At 34.1% G+C, this 23,651-nt stretch overlaps 1 protein-coding gene across 1 annotated transcript; it reads right to left on the reverse strand.

Annotated features, from left to right (window-relative positions):
• Positions 1-9,492: 9,492 nt before the first annotated feature.
• ETAA1 (ETAA1 activator of ATR kinase) lies at positions 9,493-21,668 on the reverse strand (the record flags this gene model as incomplete). The annotated part of the gene is made up of 6 exons (XM_084235476.1): positions 9,493-9,611; positions 13,982-16,023; positions 16,255-16,367; positions 19,828-19,904; positions 20,165-20,293; positions 21,452-21,668. 6 exons carry the CDS (start codon positions 21,666-21,668, stop codon positions 9,493-9,495), a joined length of 2,697 nt encoding a protein of 898 aa, XP_084091602.1.
• Between the last annotated feature and the right edge of the window lie 1,983 nt (positions 21,669-23,651).

A 23,651-nucleotide genomic window follows, 5' to 3' on the forward strand; every position in this document is an offset into this window, starting at 1 on the left:
ATTGTTCTATTTCTTTGAAGAATGACATTGAAATTTTGATTGGAATAGCATTGAATCTGTATATTGCTTTTGGAAGGATGGCCATTTTAATAATGTTTATTCTTCCAATCCATGAGCAGGGGATGTCTTTCCATTTCTTTGTATCTTCTTCTATTTCTTTTAACAGTGTTTTATAGTTTTCTTTGTATAGGTCCTTTACCTCTTTTGTTAGATTTATTCCCAAATATTTGATTTTTTTGTTTCAATAAAAAAAGGGATGGTTTTTTTGATTTCTTCTTCTTCAGATTTATTGTTTGTGTATAGGAAGGCTACTGACTTTTGCATGTTGATTTTGTATCCTGCCACTTTACTGAACTGATTGATGAGTTGAATTAGTTTTTCTGTGGAGTTTTTGGGGTTCTCTATGTATATTATCATATCATCTGCAAATAGTGATAGCTTGATTTCTTCTTTTCCTATTTGGATTCCTTGGATGTCTTTCTCTTGTCTTATTGCTCTGGCTAGGACTTCCAGTATTATATTGAAAAGCAGTGGTGAGAGTGGACATCCTTGTCTTGTTCCAGATCTCCCTAATGAACACTGATGCAAAAATCCTCAATAAAATTTTAGCTATCAGAATCCAACAATGTATCCATAAGATAATTCACCACGACCAAGTAGGATTCATTCCAGGGACACAAGGATGGTTTAACATCCGAAAATCAATCAACGTTATCCAACACATCAACAAAAAGAAATATAAAAACCATATGATAATATCAATAGATGCTGAGAAAGCTTTTGACAAAGTGCAACACCCATTCATGATAAAAGCCCTTGAAATTCTTGGGATACAAGGATCAGAACACCTTTAAACCAAATTCTCTATCACACTTAGCTCTCATTAATGCTTTTTTTGAAATTTTTGATTTTCTTCAGTTTTAATAATTCTTTCCAGTACAATGTAAGTTCTTTAGTATCTTAAGACTCAATATACTCCATAATCCCTATCTAAATTTTAGCAATTTTGGGCTTAGTACATATTTGAAATGGGTCCACATGAGTGGTTGAGTCTAGTTTGGTTCTCAACATTGGATATTCATTAAAATCGGGGTCAAAATCAGGGTTGCAATTGTATGGGGAATAAAAAAATTAAAAAAAAAGAAAAAAATTGTCTGAGAAGATTTAAAAAATACTGATGTCCAAGTGGTATCCCCAAATGGACAGATATTCATGTATATGCTTCTCAGGTAATTCCCCTGGGCAGTCAGTGGCTTAGAATGTCTTATGTTGGTCATATGATTAAGTGGAATCTATTTTGAATTATGATTTTTTTGTTCATTATTCTATAAATCTATCAAAGCACTCACTATTTTTAAAATAGTTCTCTTAATTAAAATATTGGGACACTGATTAAGTAACGATCAGCCCATTAGTGAGCTTTGTTCTATTCATGTATGGCAGAGAGCAAATTTCCTCCTATTCCTCTGGGTTCTGCTTGGGCTGGCTGAGCAATCAAATTAGCATCAGATAGATTAGTAAAAAAAATATGTATATATGGAGAATCGACATGTATATGGATTCTGAAACCAATGGGGCAATAAAAGAGGATATGTATTCTGAGTTGACAACAGGTAGGGAGCTGGGATTTCAAGGAGAAAGTTTAGGGACTCACACATGACGAAGAGAGGGTGATTTATGATGAAGACCCATGCTCTGTAATTAGATGTTTGTCCTTCATATTGATAGGGTTTTTTGGATAGGGGAGTTATTTCTAGTAAAAATCCTAATTCTGGGCAACATCACCAATTTCCACATTCCTAGGTAGTTAAGAAAGTGGATAAGTTTCTTGAGAATCTGCAGAACCTCAAATAACCTCAGCTCAAAATAATCCATGTGCTAAAGTGACATGTCTTGGGAAGGACTGTTCTAAACATCTTGGGGAGGAGTATCCTTCACTCACATATATAGTTTTTACTTCATACAATGTCAAAAATAGAAGTATGCGAAACTGCTTTTTCCAAAATGTGTAATTATGATGTCACATAAATGTAACCAATTAAAAATTGCCTAAGAATCATGATAATCAACTGAAATGACTTGTATGCAACTACAAGTCATAAAATTATTTCAATAGACGCAATTAAAATTTATAGCTTATAGTGTGAAAAATAGGATCTGTTAGGAGAAAAAGAATTCTTCACTGTAGGTCATTAAATCTTCCCCCGTACATTGTTCATGATGTTTTTCAATCCCCCTTCACTTCTGCTTCCAAAGCCCCCCCACCCGCAACCTCCCCCTTTGCCCCAACCATAATCCTTAGTCCTGGAAAGGGTGAAGTAAAAAGAGCCCGTCTGATACAAAAGAGTTTTTCAAAGACATGGTTTCTGTGGCCAGAGATGTTGCAAGGAAAAGAGATTCTTTACTGCCCAATTAGAAAAATCAGCTGTTTTCAATTGCCTGTTTAATGGCGTTTGCTTTAGTTCTTTTGCCACACTAATTCCCATCCTCTAAATTAAAGAAATAAGTAGTGAGCTCATTTACCTCTTAAGATGCTTCTGAAGTAGCAGACTCTTTTTGAAAATGTTAACTAGTTCAAGTCAGAAGCTAAAGTTTGGGACAATGATTCTCAAATGTGATAATAGCCTTTACTTTTTTTTTTTTTTTTGGTAAAGTACTTATGTGCAACTTAGACCAGGCCTAATTAACATCTTACAGCATAAAATTTGTAACTATGTGCACTGAAATTGACCAGGATAGAATTAAACATTTTTCAATATCTTTGCACCCTGGAGTATTTCTGAAATATTTCTCCATATTCAACAAAATAGACTAAAAGTATAACTGTTAAAAATAAACTGTAAAAGGTAAAAACACATAATAGGAATTCTGGTTTTCATTGGTCTTTGTAGAGTCCAGGAATGGACATGGAGCAGGTTTTCTGATCCAGCAGACCGGGTAAAGGAGGAGTCAGTGTCCTCAGTGGCTTTTTGCAGATCTTTTATTGGGATTTAGCGGGTACATGGCAGGCAGGAGTGCTGGGGGGCCGGGAGGCTGGCAGTCCTCCAAGCCCCCAGCAAATCTTCACTCTGTCTGGGCTCTCTGGCATTCGGTCTGCTTCTGCTTCTCTTGCTTCTCTCTTGGCTTCTCTCTCAGCTTCTACTGGCGTCCCCGTGACGCCGCCCTTAAAAGCCCAGTCTTAGCCCAGGTGAATCCCATCTACCTATTCCCACACCCTACTCCAGGTGCCCGCCATCAGACATGCATTCAGGACCTCAAGGATCCATCATCTATCCTGATGGCAGGAGGGCAGAAAAGCCTGACATTTTTCCTTACCCTACAGTCTTGCTGACTAATAGATGAAATGATGCAGAATTTTAGAGGAATTTAATAGTGCATAATAATAGACAAAAAGAGAACTGATCCAGGGCCTCCCTAGTGGCACAGTGGGTTGAGCACAGTGCTGTGAAGCTGTCCGCAGTCTCTGCAGTGCCAGTTTGATTCCTGGCCTGGCCAGGAAGATACCCACATGGCCCAGCAGACCTTTCCTGCCTCGCCTGCTGCTCCGGGCTTTTCGTCTGCCTGTTCTGCTCCCCGCTCTGTCTCTGGTGAATTCTCTCACCCTCCCGTGCCTCTGGCCTGTACTCCAGTTCTGGTATAAATAAAAATAAATAAAAAAAAAAGAGAACTGATCCAGAACATTTTCCATAGCACAACATAAAAAAGTGATCCAGAAGATCTTTCCCCATCCCATGCTAAAAAGCTTAACCAAGTTTCTAGCTCATTTCTGAAAATGAATGGGACTTAACATATATTTTGTATCCTAATTTAATATTGATTTCATGCAAACTGTCTCAATTTCTTTTCATATTAAGCTAAATTCTTTTGGCTGAAAGTTATAGAGAATTTAATTTCTATAAAGGGACTTTATATACTTCCTCTAAAATCATAGTTTAGCAATTTCACTTTTTCTCACTGAATTTTATAAAATATAACAAAATGCAACAAATTATTTACATACTTGTCCAAACACTGCTTCATAAGATAACAAGATAGTCAAAATAAAACTATAGCCTGCAAGCAGGTTCACAAAAAAAAAGTGCCTCAATTGTCCATTCAACAGGTGAATGAAAATCTGAGTCATGCAATAGAATTTCACCATTGATATAAAGTATTTAAAATGTATGAAAGTAGAGATTTTAAATCTTCATCCTGCAGGGAAATTTCCCCCCAAATAGTTGAAATATAGCTTGTTACAATTAAACATAGCTATCATGTTACTTAACTTATTGTATATTTTAGGTCTAAATATTTCACTGGTTAAGAAAACTAAAAGGAAACAATTGTGACTTATATAGTGAGAAGTCAGAGATATAATGGAATGTCTCTTAAATAGACAAAAACCAGACAAACAAACTGAAATTGAGTTGTATTTGAAATGCTAGGATCCATTTTTCTCATTAATATGTGGATAGATGTGGCTAGTATGTGGCTGAAGAAGAAATCAACAGAGAAAAGACATAGAAACACAGTGACAGGTAGACTGTCTCTAAGACATCATTTTAGTACTGGGATCAAGCTTTTACTAAAGTTTGGGTAATAATAAAATGATTTAAACAATAAAGTAAAATGTTTGTTTCATTTAACTATATTGGAAACAAATCTATTTGCATTAAGCCCCAAATTTTATATCCAACACATTGGTAGCCTTTTGTCACCTCTTTTTGTATGCCACAGTCATCAGAATTACACTTTTGTACCTTAGGAAAGCTAATATTTCTGTTTTGTTAGCATCACCATTGCCATTCTCATACAATAGTGCTTGTGCAGATATATGAATATTTTAACATATTTTACCTATATTTTATAAAACTGAGTGGACAGTTGAATATGAATGGGCTTTCATTTGTGAGTTTTGGTAATTTAAAAGTTTGGAAACAACCTATTTTTAAGTTGAATGGCCATTAAATTTTTAGAATGTCAACTTTCACATTTATTTCCTATATACTTTATCAGAAAAAAAAGCTGGGTTAAGACAATATAATTCAAATAAGATTATATAATGACAAATCAAATATAAAGATATATAAAAACATCTTTACAGCTACAATAACTTGCTACAAAATTATATTTTTATTCATTTTTTGAAAGAAGACAATTTTGATAACATAGAATAGTTGAAAGATAGAAAATTTAAAAAACTTCCACTGCAAAATAATTAAAACTCTACATACCTAAATGGACTTAGTTTGTATAAAGGGGGAATTACATTACACTGAATTAAATCAGTGACTATGGTATTCACATCAAGAATTATAACATCAACTTAAAACAAAATAAGGGCATAAGCAAAAACTAATAAATTAACCAATAATAAAACAAAATGTCATAATTTAATGTAGAATGCATTTTAAATGATTTACAATGTTTGAGTAACCTCTTTTTTTTACTGGGTAAAAGACTAAAGTTGTTAAGTTTAAAAAATTTTTAATTTCTTACATACAGTAACTAATTAAAATGATACAAGTACTTTATTCAACAAAAATAAGTACTTGTAAAAGTACTTCAAAGTTCATGGGTTATTACTACTTCAAATATGGCAATAAATTATATGGTTATTTCTAATATTTCTAACATAAAGTATGTACCTGTAATCATTTTTTTGGTAGAAACATACATGTATACAAAAGTTAAATAGGAAATGATTATTTCAACAAAAAGTATTTTTGCAAAAATAGTTCACAATTCCTATGAATAAGTCATACATTATATAGTCTAAATATTTTATATTATAATCTTCCTAGGAAATTATATGAAGTTATATATTAAAATATCCTAGTAAAAATTTTAATATTGAGGCATTATGATTTTCAGTGTATGCTAACAATAGACACAAACATAAACCCTACTGAATATGTGTATCTCCTACTCAGATGAACCTATAGCCCTTAGAATCATAGAAACTTGAGATATCTAATTTAACCTCTTTCATTTTCACAGCAAGTAAACAGATATCCAAATAAATTTATTTAGGCAATTAGTGATAAAACTAGGAGTAGAAGTTTTCCTAGCTAGGTTTTAAGTTAAAATAATGGGTTAGTGTTATATTGCTAAACCTCATGCATGTCAGAAAGGACTGTCTACTTTCATTTTCCTGCTGGTCTTCATACAATTGTCATGCATTTTATTTTTGCATATGTTTACAAACCCAACAACACTGTTTTTTAAGTGGTCAGTTATTTTTTAAGGAGACCAAACAAAAAAACAAATATATCAACCTGTCCATTTTGGTCTTCATCATTCCACATTTTCATCTACTATCAATAACTGCCTGCCTGCATCAGGTAAAGTCTTTCAGGTTTTGTACATCTGGAAACTTTGTATCATCTCTACTCTTAAGATATTTTTGCTGGGTATGGAATTCTAGATATTTTTCTTTTCATTATTTTAAAGATGTTTCTCCATTATCTTCTCATATATTGTTTATGATGAGACTTCTGTTATCTTTATCTTTGTTCCTCTATTCTTTTTCCATTGTCTGCTTTAAGAATTTATCACTGGTTATTATGTGACTTGTTAGTTTTCCTTGTCTTTGTGCTTAGGGTTCACTGAATTTGATCTGTGTGTTAGTAGTTATAAGTTTTGGAATTTTTTAGGGAATTATTCAAGTATTTTTTGTTTGTACTCTTCGACTCTCCTTCCTTCAGGGACTAGTGATACTACCAGGCCAAAGTTGTTCCACAATTCACTTTACTGATCTTCTAATTTTTTCAAATTCTTTTTCTTTCTCCTTTTCATTTTGGATAACTTCTATGGATAGGTCAAGTTCATTAATCACTATACTTTTCTTCTGCAATATTTCATTTGCCATCAAATACATCTAGTGTATTTCCCCCTTTAGGCATTAGTTTTCATGCCTAGAAATTTGCTTTTTGCCTTTTTGTTTTACATCTTTCTATAACTTTTGAACACACATGATGGTTAAAATTGCTTTAATATCATCATCTAGGTAACATGTCAAATCTAGGTTGATTTCAATCGGTTGGTTACTCTCTTTATTAGTTGTGTTTTCTCACTTTTTTCCATGCCTAGTGATCCTAATCAAATGACAGCCATTGTGATTTGTTTTTCAGTATTTTTGAACTTTGTTCTGAGATGCAGTTATGTTCCTTGGAAATGGTTTGATCTTTTTGGATCTTGTTTTATGCTTTGTTGGGTTGGATCAGAGCAGTGCAGGCAAGTACTAAATATTCTCTGCTACTGAGGCAAGTGTTACCTAGTGACCTGTGGCTGCTGAGATCAGGCACTTTTACTAGACCCATATGAGTCCCTGACAATATTTCCTCTTGTCCTTTCAGATGGCTTCCTGCAGCCTCAGCTTCCTCACTTACAAGTGCTAGCTGGTACTGAACGTAATATATAATAGATCTCTGGAGTTAATGTTCTCTCCTCACTAGTACTGTGTCCTGTGAACTCTGTCAAGTTTTCCCTAGGTTCTCAGCTCCACTGCTTCACTCAGGATGTCCACTGGGTTCTTCTCTCTTCTCTTCTCCCTGGAATCAGTCTGGATGCTTTTTCAAAGCATTAAATTGGAAAAGTGCAAGACCATTTGCTTGTGTCCAAATTCTCAGGGGTTATTTTCCTCATTTTCTTAAATCTATTGGCTTGAAAACCACTTTTCCATGTAGTTTTTTGTTTGGTTGTTTCATCTGGAAGGGTACATGCAGTCCCTGTTTTTGCTATGTTGGATAGAAATAGAAGTTACAACTGGCTTTTAAGAAACTACAAGTACCTTAGTTTCTGTGTCATGTCAAAGAATATCCACAAGATCTGAAAAAAACTATTACAATACTTCTCCTTTTCCCAACTACACATCTGGGAGAGATTGGACTTTCTTCATATACTTCAATCCTAATAATAAATTACAACAAATAAAATGCAGAAACGTGAGAATCCAGTTATAAAGGACGATATTATAGATTTGGCAGAAATATAAACAATGTTATTTTTTCTCACTAAATTTTGATTTAGAATCAGAGTAGCTGAAAGGCACTCTAGAGGAAGTAAATAGTGGACAGGAAAGACCTTAGCAAAAGTAGATTTGTCAAAGTACATTATATGAAGCCACTTAATGATAAAAATTCTCAGTTCTTTATTTCTCTGATATAGAAAATTCACCTATAACTATTTATTATATAATTATTAGATACTAATAGTTACTAATATCTGTTACCCCATTGTATAAATAAAAATACAATGTGCTTTCTTTCTAGAATATTTGCTATATTGGGTACCCTAAGACACATTAATAGTGGTGAATACTATGATAAGTAAGTCACATCTAGAAGCTTTCTCAGGTCATCAAAAGTCATCTGTGATGAACAGACCATCTTTACTGCCTTATGACTTCTGCTTAAATTTCTTTTTCTGGCTTAGTAAGTCCAAACAGGCAAAAAAGGGGGTGCGGGGAAATAACAGATTAGTAAACTCAGTGAGTCAGTCAAGAGAAAAATTACAAAGCTAATAGAAAAACTGAAAAAAAAAAAAATTCTCATTTTTAATCCTGGAATGAATTTTTAATACAAGAAACGATGAACATTATTATTAAACAGTCCTTAATGTGTTTTAACTTTTGATATTACAAAATAATTAATACTCCCACAAACAAGTTGTTTTACATACTAATTAATACTCTGAAGCAAATAGTATAATTGTCTAATTATACAAATAATTTTAATCCCACTTTTAACTTGCCTGTGACTTTCAAAATAACAGTATTCACTTTTTTTAAATCTATATAATAAAAATGCTGAACAAGATATCTGATGTTTCTCTTTTTCTTTTGGTATCTGAAGTTTCTAAGAGCTCTAAATGTTAATGTTACATAACTTATATAGTCAATCCACTTTCTTTTCTCTGGACTTCTAAGCATTTTACTAAAAATGGTAGAAAGCTTCCAAACACGTGTTTTAGAAAATTCAAATTCAAATCTATTTCATACTAGGAATTGAGTAGTACTTTATAAATAAACTGAAGTCCTTTATTTCCTACCAACCATGTTCCTAAGCATATGGAAGTATTAAGTAAAATTCAGATATGTATAAAAATCTAAAGAAAGTTATTGAAAATAAAATATAAAAATGGCTGTTAAACTTAGTAACTGAAGCTCATACTCAGAACAGGTTTATTACAATAAAAAATTAAGTAGGTCACCTGGTTTTGGATGATCTTCTCCAATCATAGTATTTAAAAATATAACTACTTTCCTCTGTATTCTAGGTATATAATTGCTAGCTTTCCTGAACTTTGTAAATTTATATGTAATTACTTTCACATATATATCCAAGGAAAGGTTTCACTGATCATTGCAAACACTGATTTATTAAATAAACAAGTCCATGCTTATAGCAGCATTCAATTTCTCACAGAGAAATCAAGAAAGAAATATTTCCTATCATAGATAGTTATCAACTGTCTTTGTTAAGTCTTCCAACTAATATTTCAGTAAAGGAATCAAGTGGGAGCTCCTTTTACAGATGATGCCTGTGTTTTTGCCATTCTTCGAACCAGTGCTTCTTGTCTTTTTTTCTGAATTTCTTCAGGAGAATACTTTCTATTTTTCTCTTCTTCCTCTACAAATTAAATAAAATATAGGTATTAGTCCTATAAGTTATAGTCATTCTGAATGAGTTTTAATTTTAAATCACCCATATTTGCCACATTGGTTTGGCTATCAAATCACACTCAACTATTAAATATAGAGTCCCAAGTATAGATACAATGCTCTGTGTCAAAAGAAAATCAAGCAATGATTGATCTGTCCTTATTTGATACTCTCTTTTCACAGTATGATAAAATTCATTTGATTTTAAAAGCTGTGCATTCTGATAATCTAGCAAATTCTTCTGGACAGTGACATCTAACTACATAAAACCTACAACAGTGTATTTTAAAAACAAAGTGGGACTTTAAATGCTGTGTAAACTTTAATAACAGAGTAGTCAAAATATAATCAATTAAATGAGAACAATAAAATCTTCAATCTGAGTGTCTTTTTAATATTTATAAAACATGAAGCATTCTGATATAGTCTTGTGAAATATGTCAGACAAACCTATTATGAAATAACGTGTTTTAATTTAAATAACTGAAAATAGAAAAGTTCTGTTTTTAAAAATTGCACTGTTTTTTGAGAACACCATGCGAGTGAGAAGTATAGGTTGGTACATCTCCAAATGTATGTTACCACACCAGAAGCACTATCAAGGTTCCTGTAAGACCCCTCTACACTTAGCCCTCCAACCCCACCCTCCCTTTCTGGTAGCCTCAGTTCTGTAGTCAAGTTTCTAGGGATTGTTTTAGTTTGGTTTTGTCTGTTCCAAAAATGTTTTAGTCTAATAACATACCCAGTTTTACCACTGCCAAATTACCGAGTTCTAATAAAATGAATTTAATTCCAAGTTATGTCACTTTGAGCTAACATGCTAGATTATCTACATAGGGCTAAGGAGAATCAAATTTTAAAAGTAGTAAACCTAGTTTTCTCATTAAAATGATATTTTAAAATTAAGACTATTACACCAATACACATTTTAGTGATCTTGTATTGGCAAAACTATGTAAAATCTGCCTTTCATAGAATAAAATAAGAATTTGTAGCTGGCAGAAAAGTATGTTAACATTTAGACAAAAGTTTGGAATTTGTTATATTTCTTTTTTTAATTAACAAAGACATTTGTCAAAAACATATCATCTGCCTCCCCTTCCTTTTTTGGTAAGATCAGAAATGGGAGAAGGTGTTCAGGGTAAGAGACACATATTTTGAATCAATTCCCCAGATGATTCTGATAACTTCTATTTCCTAACCTAATTATCATAGACTGTAGCTATTTTTGCTAACAAAAATATACTACAAGATAATTTACAATAGTTTGACTATCTAATATTTTAGTCTCAAAGCTTAGACACACAAGAAACTCAGAACACACACACTTAATTGTTTACACTTAATTGACCAAAAGTTTCAAAGGAAAATGGGTTGATAAATCCATGAACATGGAAAAGAAAAGAGTTCTCTAAAATTGGCCTTATGGCTGGCTTGGTGATATTCAGGAAAATAATTTCAAATGATATAATAAAGTCACACTGTGAAAATTTGATTTAGTCATTCATTTCTCCCATCAGCCCTTCCTTTAACTCAACCTGCAATAAGAATACATAGCAAAATCTCAAACTACTGCAAGGTTCAAAGCAAAAATAGCTCTTACACTTTACCCTTAAACAGGGATCAACAATTTTTTTTTCTGATAAGGGCCAGAGAATAAATGTTAACCTTTCAGGGTCATAAAATCTCTTCAGTATCTGCTCACCTCTGCTACCGTAGCATAAAAACTGTCATGGATAATACATATATAAATGATGTAGCAGTATTACACTTTATTTATAGCTAATTAAAGTTGAATTCCATAAAATTTTCAAAAGTCACAAAACATTCTTTTCCATTCTTTCAATCATTTAAAACATTCTGAAAACATTTTAGCATGTTACCTATAAACTGGATTTTAACAGGCCACTGTTTGCCAAATGGTGTCTTAAAGCAATGAGGTAGTTAAGAATGTTTTTATTTTCAGAGGAGTACTTTGCTACATACCAAATTAAAAAGAAATAGAAACAATAGAGGATATAAACAAATATTAACTGTAAGATTAGGCACTATCAGTAAACAAAAAGGAAAAATTGATAAAGTAAACTTAATGGCATCTATACAAAATGTACAAAGGATACTAGATAAAAGTTTCGGGAAAAATCAAATAATTTAGAAAGATTTAGTTCTTAATGAATTTATTACTATATGCAAATAAATCCATGCTGGGAGTTCAGTTAATTACACTTAGTTAAATATAAGTTTAAAAACTTAAAATTATTACAGGTTGATAATTTTTTAAGTTTCAAAATTTCTATTTTTGGATATAATATAGAGAAATATTCACTGTTAGTGTTAGTAAGAACTTAAATTGGTGTAGGAAGATATGGCATGTGCACCAAAATTCAAAACATTTTCTTATCAATTTTTGAATAATTAACAGATACAGCCACCTGAGCTTTCAGAAATTTATGTAAGGATATTCACGGAAGGAATGTTTCTAATGCAAAAATTGTAACCTAACTAAATGTCCATCAGTAGAAACTAAACTATGGTACCCTATACAGTCCTTAAAAAGGACTGAAGCAAATCTATATGTACTAACAGGAAAAGATTGCTGCAGTATATTAAGTGGTGGGAAACTGTCAAATAGTGGCTATATAATTTCATCTACAGGTATATACACATTTTTTTATGCAAAGAAAATGTAACATTATACATACTAAATTGTTAATAGTGGCTTCCCTGGGAAATCATTGTGGGAAAGGGTAAAAAGAGAACAACTTTCTACTTCAAATTATTTTATATTGTTTTCTTTCTTTTAAAGCAACTAACATATACTCTTATAAATTAAAAAAGGGGGGGGGAGGATAACTTTAGTAGGAAAGTTGTAACAGTAATTCTAACAAATGCATAGCCTAGAATCCAGACAATGAAAATAGTAACAATCCAATGTGAAAAGAAACTAAAATACTATGGATTTATATAATAAATACGATTCCTAATTTTAGTCCAAGTGAGGGAAACTGCAATTATAAGCTAACACGGTAGATGTTGTTAACAGAAGTTAGTGATGGGTATTAGAGAAACTTCAGAAAAAGAATCTAGATCAAACTATGTGGTTAGAAACACACTGTGTTTAACTTTTTATTGAAGTAACATTGATTTATAACATTTCACCTATATAGCATTATAATTTGACATCTATATCCACTATATCATTGTGTTGACAAATGGAAAATGGCCAGGAAGATATGAAGTATTCACGTGTGGGAGCCATATTTGTGGGGTAGGAAGAGCAAGTGCAAAGATTTGAGGTTGTGAGAAAGCACTAGGAATTAAAAACCACAAGTTATGCCAGATACACTCCCTTTTTAAAAAGTATAGTTATTAATGGAAAACAAACTTTTTACATTATATTGCATGTTCATTTAAATATTAAACATCTTCTATGTGAGTGATGCTGTAGTAGGTCTAAGTATTCATTGAAAAAAACCAAAGACATACCTAGCTTCTGAACTAGGAAATAAGGTGTTCTGTTTGAGGGAATGAAGGACAGCTGTTGCAACTGAAACTTCACAGGTAAGGGTAAATAAAAGAGTGCAGGCAGGTTCATGAGAGATAATCAAGAGCCTTTTAGACCACAGTTTTAAGTTTGGATTTTATTTGAAATCTGATGGGCAGTCATTTAAAGTTGAATTAACACAGGAATGACATATTTGCTTATTTTTTTAAAAGAGATTATTCTATTTGAAGATGAATATTGAAAGTAGACTGGTGAAAGAATAGCAGTAGTCTGAACAAAAGATGTTGGCTTAGATAAGGTTGGTAGTCATAGAGTAAGAAATTCTTAAATGGACGATTTGAGATATATTTTTCGAGGTAGAAACAATGGAACTTACTCATAGCAAAACAAATTGGGGAAAAGAGAAACTGGAAGAATGAAAGATGACAGTTTATGTTGAATAATTACAATTCTAACCTTCACAACTAACACAATACTGTTTACCTCAATGTTATCCTACATATAAGAGTAAGATTATTCAGATTTTAAAATGAGGTATTTAATAAATCTCACAAAGCAATACATATCCAAAACAGCAATTTTCCAGGAACTAAAAAAATCCTTCATCAAATATGAGTGCCTACTATATGCTAGTCACTGTAAGTGTTGAAAAAGACAGTGATGAAGTCTTTTGAACCACTAACACTTGTATAGTACAGCATATCTGTAAACATCTCTTTTCAGAATTCTAGTTAAAGTTCAGTTTTTTCTTATCTCATGCAAATTGAATACAATTACTAGTTTTACCTACTTTTCAGAATGAAACTTTTTAAAGAAGAGCATTTCATACATACCTTTTGATGGTTGTTTCGAAGATTCAGAAAGTTTCACCGAAGATTGCTGTTTAATAGCATCCCCACATAATGGGTTGACAATTTTATTTTTCTCTAAACCCTGTGCAATTTTGGTATCAGAAATACTTCCTGTTCTACAGTTTTGATTAAACTGAGAAAGAAGTTGAGAATTCTTCATTCTTGTAAAGGTATACTTAGAAAATCCAACTGGCCTATTAAGGTCGCTCTGAGCTTCATCTGTTATGGTCTGACAAGACAGATTCTGAATATTCAAATTCTTCTTATTAGAAGCCATTTCTGTACGCATGTGATCTGAACTCAAACTCGAACTTCTTGTAAGAACCAATTTGGAACTATTCGCTTTTATTGGAACACCAGTGTTATTCCAAGACATGTGCAAATTATTTGCTTGACAAGTTGAGTTATTAGGGTATATAGTCAAATTTGTTGTAGCACCTAAAAAACTTGGAGAATTTCCACAAACTTCCCTTTTCTCTGTCTTCACTGATTTATTTATTTGAGGGCTATTTGTCAAGGAAGATGTTTGCACTGAAATGCTGCTCAGATTCAAATGCTGCGATTGCACCAACTGACTTCCTTGTTTAGATATAGTAAACCTATTTCTGGCTTCATGTTTGCAACTGTTAAGGCTCTCAAGTATACCTTCTGACATCTTGCTGTCCTTCTTAATGTCTTGTTGCTGAGTTAGTTTTTCAATATCATCACATGCTTGGTATAATAAATCATCATCTACATCATCTGCTTCCCAATTATTCTCTAATTGATGACATGCTTTAATAATTTCATTGGCAAATGATGGATCGTTCCAATCATCAAAGAAAGAGCCTAACTTGGATGTATTACTCTGATTTGGGTTCTGAACACTAGTTATGTTGTTCAAAGTTGCAGAGTCAAAAGGATCTTTAATAGCAGTTGCTTTAAAAGACTGACTAACACTCGTCTTATTATTTTGATCATGAGAATATCTTGTGTTTAGAGTAGAGTTCTTAGAAGCATTTACATTAGAAATAAATTTAGTGTGTGTATCTTCCTTTACTTTCGTTAGATTAGATGCAATTGTACAATCTTGAAACTTGTCTTGAACAATCATTTTATTGAAAGATTTCTCAAATTTCATTTTATTTCCAGTGGAATGTAATATGGTTGGTTTATCATTTGGATTTGGTGAAAGTCTGTATTTTCCATCACATGTTAATTCACTGTTACGTGTCTGTAAAGAAACATCTTGTAAATTTTTTGGATCTCTTAACCTGGCATCGAGATTTATATCAGTCAGTATTGACTTACTTTTATCATTTTTATTGTTAAAGGTACAAATTCCCTTTTGATCAGCAATCTGGGATGTTTCAGACACAGGGGAAAGTTCAGGCACTTTGATGTTTCGCAAAGCAATAGGTTCATTAGCTAGTAAGTTTTCCCAATTGTCCTCAAAATCACTGGTAGTAAATCCATCAATATGTTTATTAAAAGCTTCTTCCTTCTTAGTGTAGGAAGTCACACATGATTGTATTATGGGAGTATCTATTTGATGAGAAAGTGATCCTGGGGTTTTATTTGCCAGCTTTTCAGTGACCAGAGTTTCATTAGCAATATTTTCCTTTTTCAAAACACTTTTCTTTCCAAAGATAGTATTACTGGTGTTCAAAGAAGTATGTGACACATCCTGGCTTAACTTTCCACTGCATTTCTGAGTAGAACCATCAAAAATGGCATTAAAGGCTGCTTCAGCATTCTGGTCAAATGGCTTCTGACTACTATTCTGATCATTCACCACAGGTATCTTGGTGTTTTCTTTAGTTGGTTTCTTCTTTAGTATAGCATTATCTACTTCAGGACCTATTTCATATAACTGCATTTGTACATTATCTTCATAATTATTTAAATTTTTTGCTTCAGAAATTGTTTGGATAAAATCATGATTTCTCCTGTGCTGCTCCTGAATTACATCTAGCTCTTCCATGTTTTTATCAAATTGTTTTGCCAGTTTCATAAGTTCTTCTTCTCGATTTTGTGTTTTTAACCTATTAAACAAATATTAAATATTAATGACTAAGTTCTAAGACTCAGGAATATTCAATTTTTTATCACATTTTACTGTTTAAACTTGAAATTGTAACAGTTCTATTATAATACACAATGTTTACATCAAAACTATGGGAAATAATTTATAACCACGTGGATATCATAAATCAGAATATTATTAACATATTTACTTCAATGTATCTCAGAATGTCTGAAAAATTTAAACTTACTTTGTACAGCTGATTTTTGCTCTTGATTTTCCCTTTGCTACACTAGGGGTACAAGGAATAGCTGTTTCACCAATCCACATTCCCAGCATGGAGTTAGCTGTTGGTTTTTCTTCCTTTGACAGAAAAGGGAAAAAAAACAGGGGTGAAAATACTCCCATTCTGCCCTTGGCCTAACCGCCACTCAGGAGGGAGGGAGGAAGGGAGGAGGGGAAGAAGGGGAGGGTGGGGAGGGAGGGGAGGGTGGGGGGGACCGAGGGGAAGAAGGGGGGGATGGGAGGGAGGGAGGGGGGAGGGAAGGAAGTTAGTTTTAATTAGCCTCAATTATTTTTCTAAAGGAGTATATTTTGGTAAGGTACCAGGTACTAAGAAAAAAAACCTCTAAGACAATGAGTAGCTAAAGGATGGCACTAATAAGTTGCAAAAAGTGATCTACTTATGTTTTAGAAAACATTGTGAATTGAAGATTTCTCATTTAAAAACAGAACATTTAAGTTTTAAAAATTAACAAATGCATATTTAACAGTAACAACATGTTTTTATCAAAAGAAAATTGTCTTTTCAGTTGTCATTAAGGCAGTCATAAAAATAAACATTAGTATCAGAAATAAACTATGTAGCAGAAATCATAAGTCTAAAGACTAAAGATACCTAATGAATTCTTTTGTGTAAACTAACATTTCAAATTTTCCTTATATGCTCATTATAATTTTTATCTAAAGTTCTGCAATGCATGATAATCTGAATTGAGAACACTTAAATAGAATTTAGGTCAGTACTGAGAGAGAGATAAGAATATGATGCTAAGAACAAGGCAAAGTTAAGAAGAAAAGTAGAAAAAGCAGACAAAGGAAGTTTAACCAGTATTAAGGCTAGGAGAGAGGCATTTTAGTGCAGAGTATTTTTGCTATGCATTTTAGCCAGATGACTACACCAAAAATTGAGCAAAGGAGTTCTTGCAGTAGTTCAAAACAAGCCAACAATCATACGAGTTAACTACCCAAAAGGAATATAAATATTGTACAAAGTAAAAATATTCTTAATAGTAAATTATGTTATTTGTTTTTTTTTTTTTTTTTTAGTAGAGGCATGTTTTTCTTTATTTGTTTGCTTGTTTGTTTGTTTTTGTTTATACATGCACTGGGTACAGTCAGAAGCGCAGGAGGGTGAGAGAATTCACTAGAGCCAGAGCAGGGAGCAGAGCAGGCAGAAGGACCGAAGTACACTGCTGAGGGGAGCAGCGGGCGGCAGGAGAGGTCTGCGCGCCATGTGGGACCCTCCTCCGGTGGCCGGGGAACAGCCGGGGATTGAACCGGCGCCGCAGAGGCCGCGGGCAGCTTCGCAACCCAGCGCTCTACCGCTGCGCCACCGGGGAGGCCCAAATTATGTTATTTGAAAGCAAAGACTATTCATGATAATTAAGCAAAATGCCAGGCACAAAGAAGACACCAGTCACATTTATTTATTAGAAGGTTAGGTAATAGATCCCTAAACCTAGGTAAAAGGTTTTGGTAGAAGCTTGGTGATTTAAATTTCCAATTAATCATCAAGCAGTTTTCTTAGATGTCCACTTGAAGCTAGTAACTTTTAGCTTTGCAAAATAGTCAACAAAATCAGTTATTTCACTTTGATTCAATATTCAACAACAATCTAGGGACAATAACATCCTTAATGATTTAATTATAGATTTTCAATCCATTTATCAAGTAATTTTAAAATGTATTCAGTTTTTAGACAATAAAAATGACATTATATAGTCAACATATTTATGGGTTCACTATATATTTGTATATGTTTACGCTGTATTTAAAAATCTTCTTCATACATAATTACATAATTTATTGATTCCCAACTACAATCCAACTGCTGTATAAGTTATCTAAAAAACATTATTTCATTTCATCCTAAAAAATACAACTTGCAACACTGTAACAACATGATGGCAAAATATATACCATCTTCAAATAACATTTTATAAAACATAGCCCTAAAGAAAGAAAATGACTCTCCAATTAAAATGAAAGGGAATACTGCTTTTAAAAAATGCTACCTCTAAAGATATTAAAGTAACTTAAGCAATTATTTGAGGGTAACTCATCTAAAAATAAACAGCATTAACATGTCATTCTGAGAACATGACTGCTCTTAAAAGACCCTGATACTACCAAAGATTTACATTGCTTTAAAAGTGCTCACTTGAAAAGGGTAACATTTAAAAGCAACTAATTTCACCATATTTTTTCTTTTACACAAGTTACCACTTGCACACTGCTGCCATTTCTTTATGTGAACTATTATTTCTAGCCCACTTAGGTAAAGAGTCCAATAATTTACTCAACTATCTTTTTATCACTATTTAGACTGGCTAGCCCAAACACATTTTATTATGCTTCTTTCATGTGAAACCCGCAATTAATGAAGATCTATTGTTAACTTATGAAGTAAGCAGTATTATGGCATAAATGCTATTTAACTAATGAACCATATGTAAAATGAATTTCTATGACATGCCAAACATGGAATGCAGAGCTAGTAGCAACAGAGTTGTTTTGACTGTGCTGGTTGTAATTTTGGATATTTTATAGCCAATAAGAAGAACTTTATTTCCTGTCTTCTCCTCCACCTGGATAATGGCGATTCCGTGTAACTAGTTTGGACCAGTGCCATGTACTATTTATGGTCAACAGATAGTGATTTTCTTCCAACAGAGAATTTTCCACAGAGTACTTCTCATAGAAGAGAAACTAAGCAAAATTTGGATATTTTCTGAATTTTAATACTGTTGAATAAGAAAAGGAGAGGAAAGCCAAAAGGTTCAGAATAGAGGATGCTTAAACATATTCATTTCATTCAATAAAACAACTGAAATAAGAAATTTTGAAGATGGTTCTCACAATAATTTAACTATCATTATTAACTTTAATATAACCTTAAACTTATAGTGTTTTATAGTTTACAAAGAATTTTCATCTAATTTAATCATAATAGTCCAATGAAGAGAACAAGAAAAATTATAATTCTAGTTTATGGTTAAATGAATTGAAGTTCAGAGAGCTTAACTGAATTGCTTAGGGTGACCCAATAAAGGAGGCTGACTGAGAATTAACTCCAAACCCAGTGTTCTTTCCACTTTATTAAGTGTTTTTTGATTATCTTATCAGTCAATAAGTATTAAGAGCAGCTTCACTGGGGAAAAGATGGGCTAGAGACAGTAAGCAATACTAACCACAAAAAAAAACTTAACAGTTTGAATTATCAATTGATTCTATTATTATAATAATGTGAAAAATGATGTCATATATTGTTAAACAACATTAAAAAAGGAAACAAAGCTCTAGTCAACAATCATCACTCTATGTTTAGGAAAACATATATTAATAATTTTAATGTTCCTTTTTTTTCAAAGCATGCATTTCCGTAGTTGAAAAAGTAAAAGTAATCTTTGCTGCTCCATTTTGGAAAAGAGAACTGTAAAAGACACCAAAATTTTTTCATGTTTGTGAAATGAATTACACAAGGATTAAGTGGCATATTTTTCATTATTTTAAAATAAACTATAATGTTAGTGATATTTACCTGAGGAGCAATACGGTTAACAATATGTGAGATTTCATCACTATCTGTGATGTAAATCTGTTTTTTTCTTCCTTTACCTAAAAAAACAAAGAGAGTTCTATAAATTGCAAACCAAAAAAACCCCTTAATTTTTAAAAATAAAGGCCACTGTTAAAACAATTTTAATTAGCACAGCTTAGATCACTATGTACTCTGGCATCACACACCTATCATAATACGTTAAGTCTCCCCCAATCTGCTATTCCTGATATTATAACTCAACCAAGATTCTATAGTTACAAGTATCTACATTCATTTCAAATATTTACCAAGGTAAAACAAGTTAACAACAAATTACCTAACTGTTTTGTCATTGGAGAATTTTGATCCCAAAAGATATCATTCAGTCCATCTGGATCATTAGGAGAACTGAAGGCAGATGACAGTAAGTCCATTTTCAGCACTCTCTCTGGGGTTTCATACCTTTCTATATAAAATAAAATTAAAATAATGATTGTTGCATTTCAAAGTATCACTTTACTTCGTAATGCCCCATATACTTTTTAATAGTCCAAGTGTAAGTTTTTCTGATATGATTACTTTAACCACAATTAAAATGATTCACATAAAAATTCTTGTAATGCTTCACACATTTGATGTCGCAAATTACATTAAGATAATCTACAAGCTCTATGAATGTAAAATACTGTGTAACCTAGTTAGGAAAATTCATTAGCCATGGAAGTTGGGAGGCTTTGGGAACCACCTAATTTATAGATTGATTTCAAAATCCAAAGTATCCCGACAGAAACATTAAAGTCTAGGTTTAGCCCCTCATAAGCAAATCTATCCAGCTTACACTAATTACTCCAAAAAACATTAGTGATCCACTTGGTGGGGTAAGTTTTATATAGTGTCACTTTTACATTTCTGCAGAGATTTGTCTTTGTTTATTCCGAAATTGCTTTATGAGAGTAAACAAAAGACAAGTAAGAGAACAAGTTTTATTTCAAGAACACGCTCTAGGAATGAGGTTTGTCTGAGTTCCAGGTCCTACCATGATTTACGAAATTTCAAACAGCAGAGCAAAAATTCACCAGAATGAAATATTCAAGGGTACTTAGTTTCCCGCTTCAGGGGCTACAAGAAATAGGAACTTCCGGTTTCTTCATAAGAAGGTGAGCTATCCACCAAAGCTTTGAGGACAGCGGTAGCTTTTTTGGTGGCCCCTTCGCTAACGCAACTCAGGGCAAAAAGTTTAAGGGGGAAAATCACTCCTCTGGGAACAGCTGAAGGTAGCAGGCCAGCCAGGTACTTTTCCTCGCCATGCTAATGCTGATGACTGGAGGAGCAGCTTAGCTATTAGCCAGCCTCCCCTCAAACAGGTAAAAACCACGACTTATTCCCGTGGCAGGGGCGAAAAGCGGGTGGTATAGCCTCACGCGACGGTGCTGAAACTTTATCAGAGCCGTGCTGGAGCCGTGGGGGAGTGGTGTGGGGCTCCTTTTGGACTCAAGAAGCCCGCAGCCCAGTGGCAGGAAACACTTGAGACTCCACCCCCACCCGCTCTCCCGGCTCGCCCGGTTCAAGTTGGGCTGTGGGGCTGCAGCGCTGAGCTGCGGAGGCCGCGCGGCCAACATCTCACCCTCGGGGTTACTTTTACCGCACGTAGCGGCTGCCGGAGGCTGCTCTTGCTGCGGCTGGGGCACGGGAGGTCCCTCTCCGGCCCCGCGGAGCCCAGAGCCGCGGGCCGCCCTCAGCCGCCTCTTCCCTGGCTCGACCACCGAGCTGCAGTCCTCAGCCGCTTTGCGCGGCGTGCTCTTCAGGCCGGGGCTATCCCCATGTTTCCTTCGCCGACTCATTGCCTATGATCCCCCTCCACCGGCCGTTTCTCTTTCACATTTTGGAACGGGGTTCTTAAGGCAACGGGACTACGGACGGGACCCCACGCCAACGGGCGCCGCCATTTTGGCTGGTAGCGCGCTCGTCAGAGGCGCCTGCTGATTGGCTGTGTCCGGCCTGGGGGCGGGGCGTCGGGGGGAGGCGTGCGCTTCCGCAGCCGGCTCTGGTGCCTGCTCTGCTGCTATCAGACTCGGAATTGGGAAGGGTTGGCTGTAGGGGCCATGATCTGGCTTTAGTAGGCTGAAGGGACAGCTCGCGAGGTGGAAAGATTAAATCCACTGACATCTTTTAAAGAATTTACAAAGAGCATTACACATTCACCTTCAAATTATTGTGGGTTTTAGTGTTTTCAAGAAGGGGAAATAGAGGTGGAGACTAAAAGGGAAGAAATATTTGCATAAATGATATGCACATAAGGTAATCCAAAAATTAGGAAAATCGTTAAATTTATAAATTGATTTAACAGAATTGCTGCCACAAGGACAATATTCAAAGATAGTGTCGTGTGTCAATAGTAACAACGTTGGCATTTTAAAGAAATTCGATTTATAATTGCATATGAGATCAAAAAAATAGGAGTAAATGTAACCAAAGATTGTACACAAAAGTCCTAAATAAATCAAAGTCTTAAATAAGTGGATCATACTGTTGTAGAGCAACCCCGATACAAAACGGGGTGCCTGACTGTGGGTCCTCACCCGCGTGCTTAAAAGGACTTATCAATGCTCTACTGCAGGCACACGTGAAAGGTTAATAAAAGGTTTATTTACAAGGGAAGGGGAAATGAGGGAATGTACAGCTCTGGGAGAAAAGTGGGAGACAAAGTTTTAAATGAGTCCTACCCAATCCGCTGATCAGGAATCCCAAAGTGGCGCTCTCAGAGTTGGCCGCCAGCCAGGAGTGGTGAAGCCAGGAGGCGAGCTATCATGAGCCAGCCAGCCAGCCCAAGGCCCACGTGTTTGGTTTTTATATCCAACCTGGCTGCCCAACTCCACCCTCAGATCCCAGCCACCCTCCCTTGGTGGTGATGGGATTTGTCTTTCCCAATGTCTTGATGGCTTCAGTCTGGAGTGGGGGTGGGGTCCACAAAGCCTGTATGGGATTAACTCAGGACGTCATTTACCCCTAACAATACTATGTTGATGGGGTGCAAGGATCAATATCTTTACAATGTCTGTTCTTCCATAACTCGATCTATAGGTTCAATGTAAATCCATTCAAAATTGCAGTAGGCAGGGGGGATGTGTGTGTAACATAACACGTTTATTTTAAAATGTGTATGGAAATATAAAAGTTTGAAAATATCAGAGATTCTTGAAGATATCTTTAAGAATAATGAACTGGATATCTATCAAGTGTCAAGACTTAAAAAGTTATGATAATTAAGACAGTGAGGCAATGGTGAAAAAAATCAATGATAAAAGCAGAGTAGGCAGTTCAGAAACAGACCTTAAAAATTACACTTGATAAAAGAAAAATACCGGATGGTCTCACTCATAGCAGGAATCTAGAAAACTTAAATAAGGGACCAGGAAAATGAATAACTATAAGAAAGTGAAAATCAAAATCAACAAAAAACTATGAACCAGAGACACTTTTAGGGGGGCGGGGGCTGGAGGGGAGGGATTGGGGTCAGAATGGGGGGCTGCAATTGTATGGGGAATATAACAATAAAATTTATAAAAAAAAAAAAAATTACACTTGATGTAAGACAAAGATCATCCTCCTGAGCAGTGGGAAAAGTAGTTCTTGATAATAGTGTTTGATTACTTTGATATCACATAAAAAATGTAACGTTTATAGCAAACCATTCAAAATAAGTGCAAATTGATCATATATTTAATTGTGAAGAGTAAAATAATTAACATTCTAGAAAATGACATAAATTGTCATCATGACAAAGAATGAATTTTAAATTGAATCAAAAGGTCACCAACCATAAA

Source organism: Talpa europaea, assembly GCF_964194135.1.
Source record: "Talpa europaea genome assembly, chromosome: 6".
Classification (NCBI taxonomy): Eukaryota; Metazoa; Chordata; class Mammalia; order Eulipotyphla; family Talpidae; genus Talpa; species Talpa europaea.